The sequence below is a fragment of the Budorcas taxicolor genome, chromosome 21, assembly GCF_023091745.1.
Source record: "Budorcas taxicolor isolate Tak-1 chromosome 21, Takin1.1, whole genome shotgun sequence".
NCBI classification, from domain to species: Eukaryota; Metazoa; Chordata; class Mammalia; order Artiodactyla; family Bovidae; genus Budorcas; species Budorcas taxicolor.
This window is the reverse complement of record NC_068930.1, coordinates 21,266,894-21,283,222: the sequence shown is the minus strand read 5'-3', so window position 1 is coordinate 21,283,222 and position 16,329 is coordinate 21,266,894. Positions and strand designations below refer to the sequence as shown.

The window sequence follows — 16,329 nt, the reverse complement described above, 5'->3', positions numbered from 1 at the left end:
ATTTCCATACAAATATCTTCTTTACCAGCTGTAATTAAGATATTTGCATGTAAAGAGAACAGTATATTCCCTTGACTTCCTCCTGGTGGGGAATTGTATTTCTCTCCTAATCCTCAAAGCCCAAGACTTTATGATCTGAGTCTAAACAGGAGGAGGAGGAGGAGGAGGAGGAGGAGGCAGAAGACTGGGTCAACATTACATTTGAAATTCAGAATTTTAAACACAGTTTTTACTCCTGGTTGTTGACTTTTCAGGTTTAGCTAATCCTACAGGGCAAAGCTGAGGTGGGATGGGGAGAACGTGGCCCAAGAGAAAGTGGGCCAAGTACCCACTTATAATTTAAAGTTGCAAGCCAGAGTATTTCCATTATGTAGTGCTGGGTGCTAACATTGAAGAGAAGATCTTCCTCTGAATCTTGAGTTTCTGCTTATGAACTCCAGAACTTAGGAAATTTTATTCAATTTTCTAAGCCTTAGATCCTCATCTGAAAAAAATGAAAACAGTTTCTTTTGTGTGGATTAAGTAAGATCACGTATGCAAATTGCCTGGCACCTATTAGGCACTCAGTAGATGATAGTTATTATGCTACGTAAATGAACAAGGTGGAAATTATATACAGATCTTCCTTGACTTACAGTGGGCTTGTGTGTGTGTGTTAGTTGCTCAGTTGTGTCTGACTCTTTTCAACCCTATGGACTGTAGACCACCAGGGTTCTCTGTCCATGGAATTCTCCAGGCAAGAATACTGGAGTAGATTGCCATTCCCTTCTCCAGGGTATCTTCCCGACCCAGAGATCAAACCCAGGTCTCCGGCATCACAGGTGGATGCTTTACTGTCTGAGCCACCACGGACAATGGGCTTACTTCTTCAGTTCAGTTCAGTTCAGTCGCTCAGTCGTGTCTGACTCTTTGCAACCCCATGAATTGCAGCATGCCAGGCCTCCCTGTCCATCACCAACTCCTGGAGTTCACTCAAACTCAAGTCCATTGAGTTGCTGATGCCATCTGTCCATCTCATCCTCTGTCGTCCCCTTCTCCTCCTGCCCCCAATCCCTCCCAGCATCAGAGTCTTTTCCAATGAGTCAACTCTTCGCATGAGGTGGCCAAAGTACTGGAGTTTCAGCTTTAGCATCATTCCTTCCAAAGAACACCCAGGACTGATATCCTTTAGAATGGACTGGTTGGATCTCCTTGCAGTCCAAGGGACTCTCAAGAGTCTTCTGCAACACCACAGTTCAAAAGCATCAATTCTTCGGTGCTCAGCTTTCTTCACAGTCCAACTCTCACATCCATACATGACTACTGGAAAAACCATAGCCTTGACTCGACAGACCTTTTTTGGCAAAGTAATATCTCTGCTTTTGAATATGCTTACTCACTGTAAATTGAAAATATCAGAAGTCAAAGATGCAGTTAATACACCTAAGCTGCTGAACATCATGGCTTAGCCTAGCCTACTTCAAATGGGCTCAAACATTTACATTAGCCTTCAGTGGACAAAATCATCTAACACCAAGTGTATTTATAAAAAAAGTGTTGAATGTCTCATGTAATTTATTGATTACTTTACTGAAAGTGAAAAACAGAAGGGTTGTGTTGGTATAGAATGCCTATAAATGTGTGAGTTATGACATCACAGCTGACCGGAAGCTGGGACTCATTGCCACTACCCAGTATCATGAGAGAGTTCCTTCTGCATATCGCTAGCCCAGGAAAAGATCAAAATTCAAAATTAAATGTATGGTTTCTACTGAATGCATATCGTTTTCATACTCTGGTAAAGTCAAACTATTGTAGGTCGAGGATGATCTATATATAAGAAACTGCAAATTATTTAAAGGTACTAGCCTAGTATTTCCTATTATGGTCTTTGGTGCTGGATACTAACATTGAAGGGGAGAAAAGCCTACTTAAAAGAACCTGGAGAGATTAAAAAAAAAAAAAAAACCACTCAATCTTCCGGGACTGATTTAAACAATTGGAACTGGTCGGTTGGGTGTCCAGGAAGAAAAAGAAAGCACATTTGGGTGGTCACAGGAAGGGCTTTCTCATTTTGCATCTGGTAGCTCCAATAAGGAACTAACTTTTAATAACTATAACTATGAATTTTGTGGTCAGCAAAGGCCTGCAGAATTACAGCCCATTCTCCAGGCCTCCTAAGTGTGCGATGCCCCTAGTCACCCCAGAGGAAGACGTTAGGGTCACTAAACATTGTGGATAGAAACAAGCTGGTTTAAGCCCAGTCCTCCCACCTTTTTCTCTCTTACAAATGCAACTTGATAACCTGAGCATTCATTCCTATGCATAACATGGGATAATGGATATTCAAGAGCTTTGTAAAATCATTGACTTGGGTGCTACTGGTTTTATTACCACCGTGACCACCACCACTATTACCACCATTACCACAATATACCCTGCTTAGTAGATAATTACAGGCACTCTGGAAAAAAGTTCAACATCCCAAACTTGATTGGCAGTGATCATCAATATGCCATCTCTTTCTCTTTGCCAAACACCGTGACAACCTCTCTTCCACTGAGTCATGCTCTCTAACCTCTATAGCCAGGATGGACCTTTGAGTTGCAGCCTGGTTTGTCCTTGAAGTTGGTCATTTCCTTACTCAGTGGGTCAACCCCCAACTTCTTGACCTTTGTGTTTATTTAGTCATGTCCTTGAGTCTTTCAGGTACATGCATATCCTGTAGCTCTCTGCAGCAGAAATTCCCTTGAAGGCAAAGGAACCCACTCCGTTTTTATCACAGCGATGTTGCACATAAAAATACTTAATAAAAGTGCTTAATTAAAAAATATGTAGCCATATGTCAAGTGTTTATAATGGGTAAGGAATAACATCCAAAGTACTTTCAAGTGTAACCACTTGCCAGGGAGATCAAAACAGTCAATCCTAAAGGAAATCAACCCTGAATATACATTGGAAAGCCTGGTGTTGGAGCTGAAACTCTAATTCTTTGGCCACCTGATGTGAAGAGCTGACTCATTGGAAAAGACCCTGATGCTGGGAAAGATTGAAGGCAAGAGGAGAAGAGGATGACAGGATGAGCTGGTTGGATGGCATCACCGACTCAATGGACATGAATCTGAGCAAACTCTGGGAGATGGTGAAGGACAGGGAAGCCTGGCGTGCTGCAGTTCTTGGGGTCACAAAGAGTTGATTGCAACAGCGACTGAACAACAACAGCAACAACAACAGAGTCTGAAAGATGCAATAACATCACCTAACAAAAAGTCAGCAGGATCTGATTCCCTACCAAAGGCCCAAACAATCTGCTTCTCAGTGAGAAGGCCTGAGAGAATGTCTCACAATAATTAAAACACCCACGAGACTGGAGTTAGCACCAGGAGGACAACTTATTAATGCTCACAGGGGACTGGATTATTAAAAGGCTCTGTGATCAAAACATCACTCCCAGTAAGCCAGCCTGTATGGGAAGCCTGACCACACTGAGAAGGTTGCTTAAGGAGGAAGAAATCAGAGCAAGGACATCAGATGAATCAAATGGTCGATGTCATCCAGCCAAAAAATACTGATATGTCTCCACTGATCTGAGAGCAAGGGATTCTTGCCTTCCCAGTCTTCTGCCTAAATCCTCTCTCCCCTGATGGAAGCCAGGAGAGGATGAACATCGCCACCATCTAATTCCATGACCTTTGTGGGTCTCTATGATCATATTCTTGTATTATCTGCATCCATCAGTTTACAAACGAGCCATGATGGCCTGGAAGGCACTCAGGCTCTTTTGACAGACTTGGATGTAAATCCATGTTTTCATCCATTTTATGCTGATCTTAAGGAGATTGATTGCCTTGTCTTTATTTCCAAATACTTGGGAGGGGTCACTTTATGTTTAAAATACTCATGCTTTCCATGTCACTGAATGTCCTTTATCCCTAAAAAATGACTCGTTTTGTTGCTTTTAAATCTAATTGCCTTGGTACCAAGTAATCTATGCCCCAGAGGTGGAAAGTAGGTCTCAGGTAGCAGTTCTGATGACTGGTAGTGGTTGCTCGCAGTAGAGTGATGAGAAGAGCTTGGTGACTGTATCTACAATCAGTGAAAAAGCATGTGGGGTCAGCGGGTGATGTCTACCATGAGCATAGGAGAGGGGATGCTGGTACTTGGGTTGTAGAGTTGCAGTCCTGAACTATTCCATCCCAATTTATGCTCTCAATTCAAAGATTCTACTGGACCCTTTTAGTCATGTTAAAAGCTAACCTTAGCTTCTCACAATTGGAAGTAGTATAATCAGGCAGAGATGTGAGTTTATTGAGTGCACTGCTCTTAAAGATCATGTACAAAGGAAGGGGTTTGCCAGGTGGGCCTTCATTACTGGGGCTAACAGGTTTATTTGCCCAAGTTCACATCAATGGAACTAGTAACCCAGTATTCTAAATTACCTTCCACTAGCCTTTTTCACACACTTTACTTAAGCATTTAGTTGTTTCTATTGTTTTAGAATCTTGCTTGCTTAGTCACTTCAGTCATGTCTGACTCTCTGCAACCCTATGGACCATGGCCTGCAAGACTCCTCTGTCCATGGGATTCTTCAGGCAAGATATTGGAGTGGGTTGCCATTTCCTTCTCCATTTATAATCTTATGTACAGAAAAAAATGCCTAGTTCTTCATAGATCTGTTCCCTGTTCCACTCTGCCAAAGCTTTATCTGGCCTAGATACAACTCTCTCTTCCAGTTCATCATCCATCAACACACTAGTAATGACTTGAAACATATTTTTAATTTCTTAGAGAGTTGAATCATTCAAGACTTGGATTTGCTGTTAGAGTCCTGCCCTCAAACCCATGTTGATCCAATTTTCAACATTCTTTAAGTGTAGTCTTTCTATGGTTAGAACCCTCACCCAGTCAGGCTCTTCTCCTACACCTATTAACCTCCTAAGTATTTTGTGAGCGTCCTTGATAAATACCATGAAATGTGGGTAAGCGATCTATACTGGCAAACTCTTGAAATTCTGGCTAGATGTCCACTGGAGGTCATATTATAAAACCCACTTATTTGACAGATGGAGACACTGAAGTCCAGAGAAAGAGCCAGTGTTTCTCAAGTTCATGCATCAGTTTGAAGATAGAGTTAAAACAAGAAAACTTTTCTCCCATCTCACCGTGCTTCTCTTTGAGCATCATCAAAGGACTTTGAGGTTGACCAGGCTAGTATTATTATTCCCACTTACAGATCTTTAAACAGAGAATCAGAGAGATTAGTTGGTGTTGCTCAGAGTGCACAGAAAGCAGGATAGGGCAGAGCTGGGTTCTGTGCTCCGATCCCTAAGTAAAGCTTTATAAAGAATGTGAGTCACGGGACTTCCTTGGTGGTCCAGTGGTTAAGACTTTGCCTTCCAGTGCAGGAGGTGTGGGTTTGATCCCTGGTTGGGGATCTAAGATCCCACAAGTTGAGGTTGTTGTTTAGTCGCTAAGTTGTGTCAGACTCCTTTGCCGCCCCATGGCCCCATGGACTATAACCCACCATGCTCGTCTGTCCATGGGATTTCCCAGGCAAGGATACTGGAGTGGGTTGCCATTTCCTTCTCCAGGGGATCGTCCCAACCCAGGGATCGAACCCATATCTCCTGAACTGCAGGAGGATTCTTTACCACTGACCCACCAGGGAAGCCCAAGATCTCACATGCTTTGCAGCCAAAAAACCAAAACATAAGACAGAAGAAATATTGGAACAAATTCAATAACAACCTTAAAATGGTCCACATCAAAAAATCTTTTTAAAAATAGCTATATCCCTTTAAAAAATAGAATCAAGAATGTGAGGCCATTTGTGAATAGACATTTGAAATGATCTGCCAGTAGAGTACAGTACCCGTCAGTTTAGGTACGGTTTAAAGTTAGAAGTGTGAACCTGCAAGAAGCTAGGGTCATGATTTTTTTTTTTTTTTTAGGAGGGCTTTGTGACAAAGATGAAAAGAAAGTAAACAGTTGGGGTGACTCAGGGCTGGCCCATCCAGCAAATGAAGATACCCTCATTCAGGGAGTTTGGGGTCTCCAGGCAGGTAATAAAGCAAGCAGTAGCAAGGTGTTTCTAGCCACGTGTAGTCCCCAGATTATAACAGATTCAGTGAAGCTGAAGAGTAAGAAAAGGATGCCAGGAACAGAAGAGATGGTGATTGGAAATGAGGAATGCTGGCCTAGTACCTCTAAATGTGTTGCAGGAAGTGACTTTGTATACATTTATTGTGAAAATGTATTCTCAAAGCATCTGTTGACATGCATTTGTTTTTAGTAGCTTGAGATTTCTTTCCTTTTTGTTTTTTAGTTTATCTTTGGCAGTGTTGGGGCTCTGTCGCTGCACGCGGGCTTTTCTCTAGCAGAGGCGGGCAAGGCTTCTCTCTAGTTGAGTTGTGCAGGCTTCTCACGGCAGTGGCTTCTCCTGTTGCAGAGCGCGGGCTCCAGGGTGCTCGAGCTTCAGTAGGCGCAGCTGTCTGGCTCTAGAGCACAGGCTGAGTAGTTGTGGCACAGGAGCTTAGTTACCCTGCAGCACGTGGGATCCTTGTTCCTGGACCAGGTATCGAACCTGTGTCCCCTGCATTGGCAGGCTGACTCCCGACCTCTGGACTACCAGGGAAGTCCCCCTTGGGATGTATGAAAGGGCAGTATCCATGCCTTATTCCACCAGTCACATATCCTTTGCTTAACACCATACCTGGTATAGGGTAAGCATTCCATAAATGTCTGTTAAGTGAAATAAACAAGGAGACAAGTGTATCTCTTGGTGAGTGGCTGATCTGGGATGGTGCTCCAGGGCACTGCAGTTTGGGACAATCAAATCACAAAACCAGGTTTCATCACATTCAAAGTCCTCGGGGACTATCCTCCGTTGGTCTGACTTGGTGAATAGGCTCTGCCACACAGTCCTTTACCCACAGGGGTCAGGATTAGCAGACTCTTGGGTGCTGGAGCTCAGTGTCACAGACAGTGTCCCTTCCTATGTGGAAATAATGGACCACCCTGTAAGACTGTATTCTCCACCCCCGGTGATTTTCCAGAAAATCCAAATAACCACCTTTTAGGGATGCTATAGAGACACATACCAGATGACCTCAAAGTTTTGCTCTTTTCCGATTCTCAGATCCTAAGAGTCAACTTAGTGATGAAAAGTGCTTAGACAGGTGCAAAGTGGCAGAGTAATTTAAGAAATTATGATTACACTCCTGCATGGAACCGTGTCAAGTATGTATTTTTGTGATGCTATGAAACATTAGGCCAGATTCACCCTCTCCCTATCAACAGAGTCACACGTCTGCATTGCTTCTCACTTGCCTCACACCTCACCATCTGTCACCTGCCCGATCTCTAGCCCACCTCTTGCTGTGACTCTTTGTCTTGCTCAGTCTTGAAGTCTTTCTCCCTTTTTCCTATTCTAAAATCCATGCTCTCTTCTACCTGAAAGAAAACTCTTCATTTGAACTTTCTGCCACCCGCAAATTTCATTTGTCTCCTCAACTACTAAAATAGTCATGTTTGTCTTCTGCCTTAAATTTGTAACACTACTTATTAATTTGGCTGTGCTGGGTCTTCGTTGTGGCACTCGGGGCCTTCGTTGTGTCATGCAGAATCTTTCCTTGCAGCACAGTGGTTCTCTGGTTGCGGTATGTGGGCTCTAGAGTGTGAGGGCTCAGTAGTTGTGGTGGGGTTAGTTGCCTCACGGCATGTAGGATCCTAGCTCCCCGACCAGGGATAGAACCTGAGTCTCCTGCATTGCCAGGCAGACTCTTAACCACTGGACCACCAGGAAAGTCCCTTCTGTCTTTATTTTTAAGCTTCTGATCTTACCCCTTCCTTGACTCTGCATTTTGGGGGTCACTAATTATCTCACCATATCCAAATTCAAATGTCTTTGCTTGAAAAAGTCAAATCCTTTTTTGAACTAACTGTTGAATGATATTATCAGTAACTACACCATTCCTTGTCCCACATCTCCCGTCCCCCACTGCTTACCATCCTTGTTCAATGCCTTACTGATGCCTCAATCCACAGTCTACTTCCCTTTCTCTCTTTTTTGATGTGGACGATTTTTAAAGTCTTTATTGAATTTGTTACAATATTGCTTCTGTTTTATGGTTTTTGTTTTTTTTTTTGGCTTCCATACATGCAGGATCTTAGCTCCTCTACCAGGGATCAAACCCACACCCTCTGCTTTGGAAGCCAAAGTCTTAACCACTGGACTAGCAGGGAAGTCCCTCTACTCACATTTTCTGGCCATTCTTTGCTCTTCCATTGGTTTCTCTCCTTATTGGAAGTTCTGGTGCCACCGTCTTAGACATCTACTTTGGAATCTTCATGCACTTCCATGGTTATAAACTCTTCTTGCCTTATGCAAAAGCTGTTTGAATTTGCACTTTTATTTGATTTTACTTTTTGGCTGCATGACGTGGCATGAGTCTAGTTCCCCAACCTAGGATTGAACTTTCACCCCCTGCAGTGGAAGCAGGGAGTCTCAGGCACTGGGCCACCAGGGAAGTCCTTGAATTTACATTTTTAGCTTCTACCTCCTTTCTCTTTGCTTAGTCTGTAAATCTTCTCTGGAGAGTTCGTGGGGGGTTGAACCTTGCTGGAGAGAAAACTCACTTTGGTGACCTCCTGCTTCCTCAGCAGTCTGTTGGCATGAGCAAAAACTCTTTTGAGAGGTTCCCATAAGGGGAGTCATTTTTTTAAATTGTCTCTTCATCACCGGTACCTAAGTCTTCACCAAATCCTTCTGTCTTCATAGCACCCAGGATCACTGTTCTTTGAATGTTGGCAAGAACAATCCTCATTCACACCCTCATCAGACCAACACTTGGATCAGTGTGTGCACCTTCAATCTTAGAGCCCACCAACCCTTACTTCTCAAACTTTTCATCATTCTGCCTGATTATTGAAAGCCTCGGGGAGATACTCATGTCTCAAAAGTGTACATGTCTCACTCTGCACTCTGTCAGACTCCTTCCAGTCCCCTCCCACCAGAAGCTCCCTCAGTGGGACACCCAGCCAGCCTGCCCACCCCCCCCCCCCCATTCCACAGTGACATTTGCTAAGTCCCTATCGTTGCATGAGGACTTCTGCATCAGTTTGCAAGGCTGCCATGACAGAGTTCCACAGAAGTCCAAGGTCAAGGTATCATAGCGCTGGTTTCTCCTGGACCTCTCTCCTTGACTTGTAGGTGCCCGTCTCCCTGTACCTTCCCATTGTCTTCCCTCTGTACATGTCTGTGTGCAAATATTCTCTTCCTCTAAGGACCCAAGTATATTGGATCAGAGTCCACCCGAACGGCTTCATTTAATCTTAGTCACCTCTTTAAAGACCCTGTCTCCACATCTAGTCACATTCTGGGGGATTGGGGATTGGGACGTAAGAGTTTTATTGGAGGACAGAATTCAGCCTGTTAGATCTTCCCTTCCCAACTTCCCATGGGCTCTTTTACTCATCTCCCCCTTTGTTTTTTCTCTCTGTCTGTTCCTCGCTGCCATCAAACCCCAGCAGTGCCCATCTCATTGCCTTCACGGGATGGTCTCCTTGGCATGGCCCCATTGGTTTGCACACACAGATGTGTTGCTTCATGAATGTGCGTCTTCTTTGGGTCATTCCTGTGCTTCTCTGCCTCTGGTTTGACTGAGGGCAGGGACTGTGTTGTGTGTTCTGTCCACAGATCTTGATTTCGGAGGTGCTTGAGAAATGCCATTGCTAAGTCGCCATACATCACTTCTCTAAGGCAGCCTGACCCTCACCCCCTCCTCTGACTTCTCAAGAGGCTTTTTTGGAGAAATGGGTTTTTCCCAAGTGTTAATAGGGAAGATAAATGGTGGTTTTGTTGACAGCAAAGAGAAGGAGAGTTGAGACTCTACATAGATGACGTTCTGCTAGCTCATCTGCTTTCCAAATTGGAAAACAGAGAAGGCATCCGGGAGAGAAACCCCTAAAAGCAGAGATGAGTTTATTGATTTTTCTGCTGAAGACAAATATTTCTCAGAAGCTTTGGAGAAGGTGCCATTTCTTGACCTAAAGGGAGAAAAATTCTAGGATAAGATCTATTTCCTTTCAGAGCCTCAGTGAACTGGGAGGCTCATCCAGTCCAAAGTAGAACTGTTGGTGGGAAACCAGCTAGATCTTGGTGGCTCACAAAGGAAGAAGCTGGGTGCCATGTCCTAGGAGTGGTGTGATGGGGTGTCTGCCTAGCCGTGGACCCCTGAGCAAAGGCAGTTGGGATGAGCTGATGCAGTTAGCCTTTCTCTCCGGTAACATGGGAGTGGCGTTTGGAAGCCATGGCTGAGAGAGTCACTCCGTCCATTTAAAGATACACTCACCTCCCTTCTCCTCCCTGCTTTCATCCCTTCATGCTTTCTTCCTGTACCTTCATCCCTTTCTTCTCTCTTTCCCCGCCCTCCTGTCTCCCCAATTCACTGTCAGGAAGGGCCATGCCAGAAGGGCCTGCCCAGCGTGTCATGGCAGCGGCAGAGGCTAGAAGCATCGGCAGCTTCCACAGTGAGTCTGGATTTCATTTCTGGGGTCAGGGGGCTGGGCAGTCCACACACACACTGACAGCTTGCAGACTTTGGAGAGGAACTTCCATGGGCTATGGCTGCTCTCCACCTCTCTTCCCCTGCTTCCCGTTCCAGGGACACCATTGACTATTCATGGAAGTCTCCTGCCAAAGCTATGATGTTGATGTGCTTCGGATGTCTCATGGGCAGAAAGCATGGAGGGGGGTAGGGGGGCCATGATCTGCTGAAACGAGGTGCACATTTGGGAAAGCCCCTGGAGATCGAGTGGCTGCCAGGGGTTCTGTCCCGCCCTGCGCGTGTGGTAGAGGCTGGAGGCTCTGCATGGACAGTGGATTGGCTGCTTTCTTGCATTTCAGCAAGTGTGACCTTGAGTTTTGAAAACACATTGGGTGCCTATGTTCCATAAGAGACACACTTGAAGGAACTAAGGGTACCAGATAGGCTCAAGTGACTAAAAAACTGGAGGTCTCCCAGTTGACTTAAGGCTTCCCTGGTTACTCAGATGATAAAGAACTTGCCTGCAGTGTGGGAGACCCGGGTTTGATCCCTGGGTCAGGAAGACTCCTTGGAGAAAGGAATGGCTACTGACTCTGGTATTCTTGCCTGGAGAATTCCATAGACAGAGGAGTCTGGTGGGCTACAGTCCATGGGATCGCAAAGAGTCATTCATGACTGAGCAACTAACACTTTCACTTTTACTATCCCCATTGACTTCAGATGAAGCTTAGTCGAAGAAATGTGATGTTTAGGATAGTTATTACAGAGCTCCATGACAAGTCATATGCCTGAGAACTGGAAGGAAAGTCTTTCCCCATCCCCATTTTCATTTCTACCATAATTTCTGAAGTAGAGATGGACGTACTGCAGCATTGGTCAAAGTTGTGTCTGTCTTGCCTGGATCGTCAGACAGAAGTAGATGGCTTCCTTCCACTTTTTGCCCAAGGGCTGTTTCCTTTTGTTTGGGGGAATGGTCCACTTGTAAAAATAGACCCACAGAATTTACCCACCCAACCTTAAAAACATGAGTTTGAGCAAACTCCAGGAGATAGTGAAGGACAGGAAAGCCTGCGTGCTGCAGTCCCTGGGGTCGCTAATTCAGATACAACTGAGAGACCGAACGGCCACCACTGGACCTTACAAATCCCACCCAGATTAGGAAGAGAGAAGTCCTTTTTGCCATCTCGAAATGCTGCTTCCAAGTACTGACTGGGTGGGTTGCAGTTCAGTTTGAAGTGAGCAGCCTCTGCTTTCTATTATGTGACATTATCCTGATGTCAGCCTTATGGGCAGGTGCACGGGGATGCTTTCACAGGTCCATTCATTTCTCTCGTGACTTGGTTAGGGAGGTAAATTAAGCATAGCCTCCCAGGCTCTCTCAGGATCTCATTTTTATAGGTATTTCTTCTTGGCACTGTTACTAATAAAGGCATTAACTTTAAGAATAGTTGTGTAGGGCTTGAGTTTATCAGAACATGTTTGCCAGTCTTATTGGAATGTTGAAAGAAGGATAATTATAAGAGATTAGTCACTTTTTTTCCTCATGCTTTTACAAAAAATCATATGCATTTCATTCACATCAGAGCAAAACTCTTGGTGTCAAGAGTTGATGGGTTTAATTAAAGTATCATACTGGTCAAATTTGTTAATTAAGTTCAACAAATATTTATTATTAATCAACCTATGTGTATTTGATGGTCTAAACGAGGACATCTCAGAGACTGAAAAGAGAAGCTACTAATAATAAAGCAGATATCAGAGGCATAAATTGGGATCTTGCCTGAGAAATTGGGACATAGGGCAACTCTATTCATATATTGTGAACTGTTCTGGGGGCTAGGGATACAACTGTGAATAAAACAGACAAAAATCTCTGACCTTAATAAGTGAGACAGAAAATTAAGATAAAGTAAAATATTAATATATTGAAGTTTGAGAATAATAGATCCCTAGAAGAAAAATAAAACAGAGAAGAGAACAATAAATGCTTGGTGGTGGTAATGGAGATGGTGGTGGGGATGGTGTGTGTGTGTGTGTATGTGTGTGTGTGTGTGTGTGTGTGCACAATTTTAGATAGGGAGGTCAAAGCTATTGAATTCCCTAAAGATCTTAGTGCATTTTAGTTTATTTAGGTTATTTAATTTAGCCAAGGAGGGCTTTAATGGCTTGGCTAAAATTTTTCTGAAACAAGTGAGATCTGGACATTTTGAATCCACAGCAAGAAAATACTTCAGAATGACCCATAAAAATGGAGGAGGCAGAATCAGGGGTGGTGATGGTATTGGAAGCACACGTGGTCTGTTTAATAGGCTTCATCTTCAACCATCATCAGAAAGTATATAAGGCTGTGGCTTTAACCACCTGGGAAGCATCTTTGTAGAAAGTCCTTCAATCTTAGACTTGTGTTGGCCATTTAGGATTGTTCAAGGCTTTTCTTCTTCCATGTGGTGGCCTTGGGGGTGGTACAGGATGGCAACTCACATGTACTGAGCACCGACACCTGCCAGGTACTTGGCTAGAGGCTTTGAATACATGTATTTAATCTATGCTTCCCATGTGGCTCAGTGGTAAAGAATCTGACTGCAATGCAGGAGATGCAAGTTCAATTCCTGGGTCGGAAACATCCCCCAGAGGAGGAAGTGGCAACCCACTCCAGTGTTGTTGCCTGGAAAATCCCATGGACAGAGGAGCCAGGCAGTCCATGAGGTCACAAAGAGTCAGACATGACTTGGCAACTAAACATAAAATCTATACTGTTTCCTTGAAGAAGTTATCACAGTCTTACTTTAGGGATTCAGTTCTGTTCAGTTCAGTTCAGTTCAGTTCAGTCGCTCAGTCATGTCTGACTCTTTGCGACCCCATGAATTGCAGCACGTCAGGCCTCCCTGTCCATCACCAACTCCCGGAGTTCACTCAAACTCATGTCCATCGAGTCGGTGATGCCATCCAGCCATCTCATCTTCTGTCGTCCCCTTCTCCTCCTGCCCCCAATCCCTCCCAGCATCAGAGTCTTTTCCAATGAGTCAACTCTTCGCATGAGGTGGCCGAAGTATTGGAGTTTCAGCTTTAGCATCAGTCCTTCCAAAGAACTTTAGGGATTAGAACATTGATATTTAAACACAGAACTAGAAAACAGTGCAGCAAGGATTTAAACCCAGGTGAAAGTAAGTCTGAAATCCTGCCTTTATCAATTAGGCTCAGCATCCATCCATAGCCACCAGCTGGCAGGAAGTAGTTGAAATAAAAAGAAGTAGGACTTGCTGGGTGATGGCAAGGTCCTGCGAATGGGCTGATTTGCATGGCTGGATCAAGAGCAGATGTGCTGAGTGGCTGTCCATGTCTTTGTCGACTGTGCATGAAGGTATAGTGAATTCTGATGCTTCTCCTTACGTTGTCATTGGGAATGGGGATAGGCGTGAACCATTGGGGAGCATGAGAGCAAGTCTTCTTGTCTGACATCCATCCTTGGCAGAGGTGGAACTTGACTTCAGTGCATCCTGGATTCCTGGGTTTCGTGCATGTTGGAAGGAGGGTGGTACATGGGTCTCTGGATAGATAATAGGGATGGGGAGGCCGTATGTAATAGGGGTGGGGACGATGTGTGTAATAGGGGTGGGGAGGGTGCGTGTAATAGATATGGGGAGGATGGGTAGCATAGGGATGGGGAGGGCAGGTTAAATAGGGGTGGGGAGGATGCATATAATAAGAATGGAGAGAATGTATATAATAGGATAGGGAGAATGCATGCAGATCTGAGATCAGACAAAGGTTTTTCAATAGGGGCTTGAGTGAAGAGTTGAGATTGGAGAGAATCCTAAATTTCCTGCCTGCCTTTGTGAATAGAGCCCACAGACTGACTTCATCTAGTCTTGGGATTGCTGTTAGCGAGAAGCATGAAATCTCTGGACCACATCTTATTGTGGTTCTACTTAACATCTGTATCACTCTGTGATCTTGTGCTTACTTGTAATGTACATTTACATACTTCTCAGAAAAGAAAAATGAAGTAGAATCCTATTTTATGCATAAGTTGGGCTGCTGGTAAAGTGACGTGGCAAGCAAACTACCCTCTATGTGCACCAGAGAGAGCTGTTGTAGCAAAGTGAAGAATTATTTTGGTATCTCCAATAATCCTTTCCCATTTTCCTTTGTGCTAATGGAGGATCTTCCCACCTGCAATGCAGTTATTTCATTGGACTTCTGTAACATACCCAGAGGTCTCAATCCATGTCAAGGCAATGCCTCTTTGAGTTTCACAATATGTGTCATATGGATAGAGAGAAGTTATTACTCTGTCATTTACCAAGGATTTTCTTTACTGTCACAATGTCAGCATCACTTAAGAATATCCTCCAGGCCCTTGAATGTCCCTCACTGTGGTCTTCCAGGTAGTGGATGATGATGGCTTCATCAAATCCTGGTTCTTTACTGCTTATGACCCATTATCTAGTTTCCCTCCATTACTTTGAAACTCACAAGCTAAGGAGAAAAGCATCATTCATCTTCCCCCACAGGAGGCGCTTCTCTGACTTATCTAAGAGTCCTCTCCCTGGTATAAGGAAGCAAGCATGCCAGCTATCTTCTCTCCTAAAATATTAACCCATTTCAACACCTGTGACTTCTGTATTCTGCAGCCATGTGCTCTGTGGAGTACCAGTGTGGAATGGGGATAAAGGTTAGAAATATCTAAAATTCTCTTTTAAGAGGACAAAGATATTCCTTCTTTCACTGATTACATAGGCTCATCCTGCCCCTCACACATAGAATAAGTCTTAATTCTGGAAAGGACTTAGCTGCAGCTCAAAGGTCAATGCCTAAGCCTTCAACTCATGTCTATGATGGCACACGATCACAAGTGAGCCCCAGTCTGGGAACGTGCTTAGAGACCCTAGGCATACTCTTTCCACCAGCATGCAGGGAGTCCAAGGGTGTGTTTCCTCACCCCAATGAACCCAGTTTTTCTAATTCACCTGAAAACACATCCCTGCCTCTTTATACGCGTAAGGCACACAAGGAGAACTCAATATGAGCTTTTCTACGTCCTCTCTGTATATTAGTGCTTTTCAGCCACCATGGATGGAGGTTGTGGAGTAAATCAGGTTGCCAAGAAGTTGCCTATGAGCTGGAGAGTATTCTAAGATGCACTAGGACCTTGACGGGGAAAAATGCCACGTAGCCGAATAGCCTTGAGACTGTGGGATATGATTTTCCTCCTTTGTGTTGCTATTCCAAGTCTCACAATTTAAGACAGTGAAGACGGGCCTGTGGGGAGGGAGCCTCGTACACACTCCTGAGGGAGATGCCTCTTACTCACATGGCATCTCACGCCCTCAGGTTCAGGGACATTGTCTGTGCGCTCCCCGGGCCAGTTCCTTGGGTTCTCACCCGGAGGTCTCTTCAGAGATAGGAGCTCTGCCCATTCAGTGGTGATTAAACTTTGAACTCCTAGGCCCCTTGGCATTTTGCTCTCTGATGATCTGAAAATAGATACCTCAGATCAGAGCAAGCCCCCAGAACAGCATGAAGAGAGTTGCCTGGAATGGGATGATGCTCAGACCTTCATGTAAAAGTGCTCTGGGGGATCCAGAGGGAAGATGGCAGAGGAAAGAAGGGGATTGTATGGCTGTGCCATCATGCTGCTCATTAGCAAGGGTGCCCTAACCTTTGCAGTGGGACTCTATCCTCAAAGCTGGTCAATCCATTTGTTTCCACAATTCTTTGGGGATGGATGACTCATGAGAAATCCATATGTCTGGGAGGATTGTGACAGCACCTCCTGTCAGGAGATGCTGGCGGAAATAAC

The 16,329-nt window shown here is 44.5% G+C and overlaps 1 protein-coding gene across 1 annotated transcript in view; it reads left to right on the top strand.

Annotated features, from left to right (window-relative positions):
- NTRK3 (neurotrophic receptor tyrosine kinase 3) overlaps window positions 1-16,329 on the top strand; it is a 414,336-nt gene that overhangs the window by 373,986 nt on the left and 24,021 nt on the right. Inside the window, exon 16 of the mRNA XM_052659381.1 lies at window positions 10,435-10,509. Within this exon, the coding sequence (XP_052515341.1) occupies window positions 10,435-10,509 (75 nt within the window). The remainder of the gene's footprint in view (window positions 1-10,434; window positions 10,510-16,329) is intronic.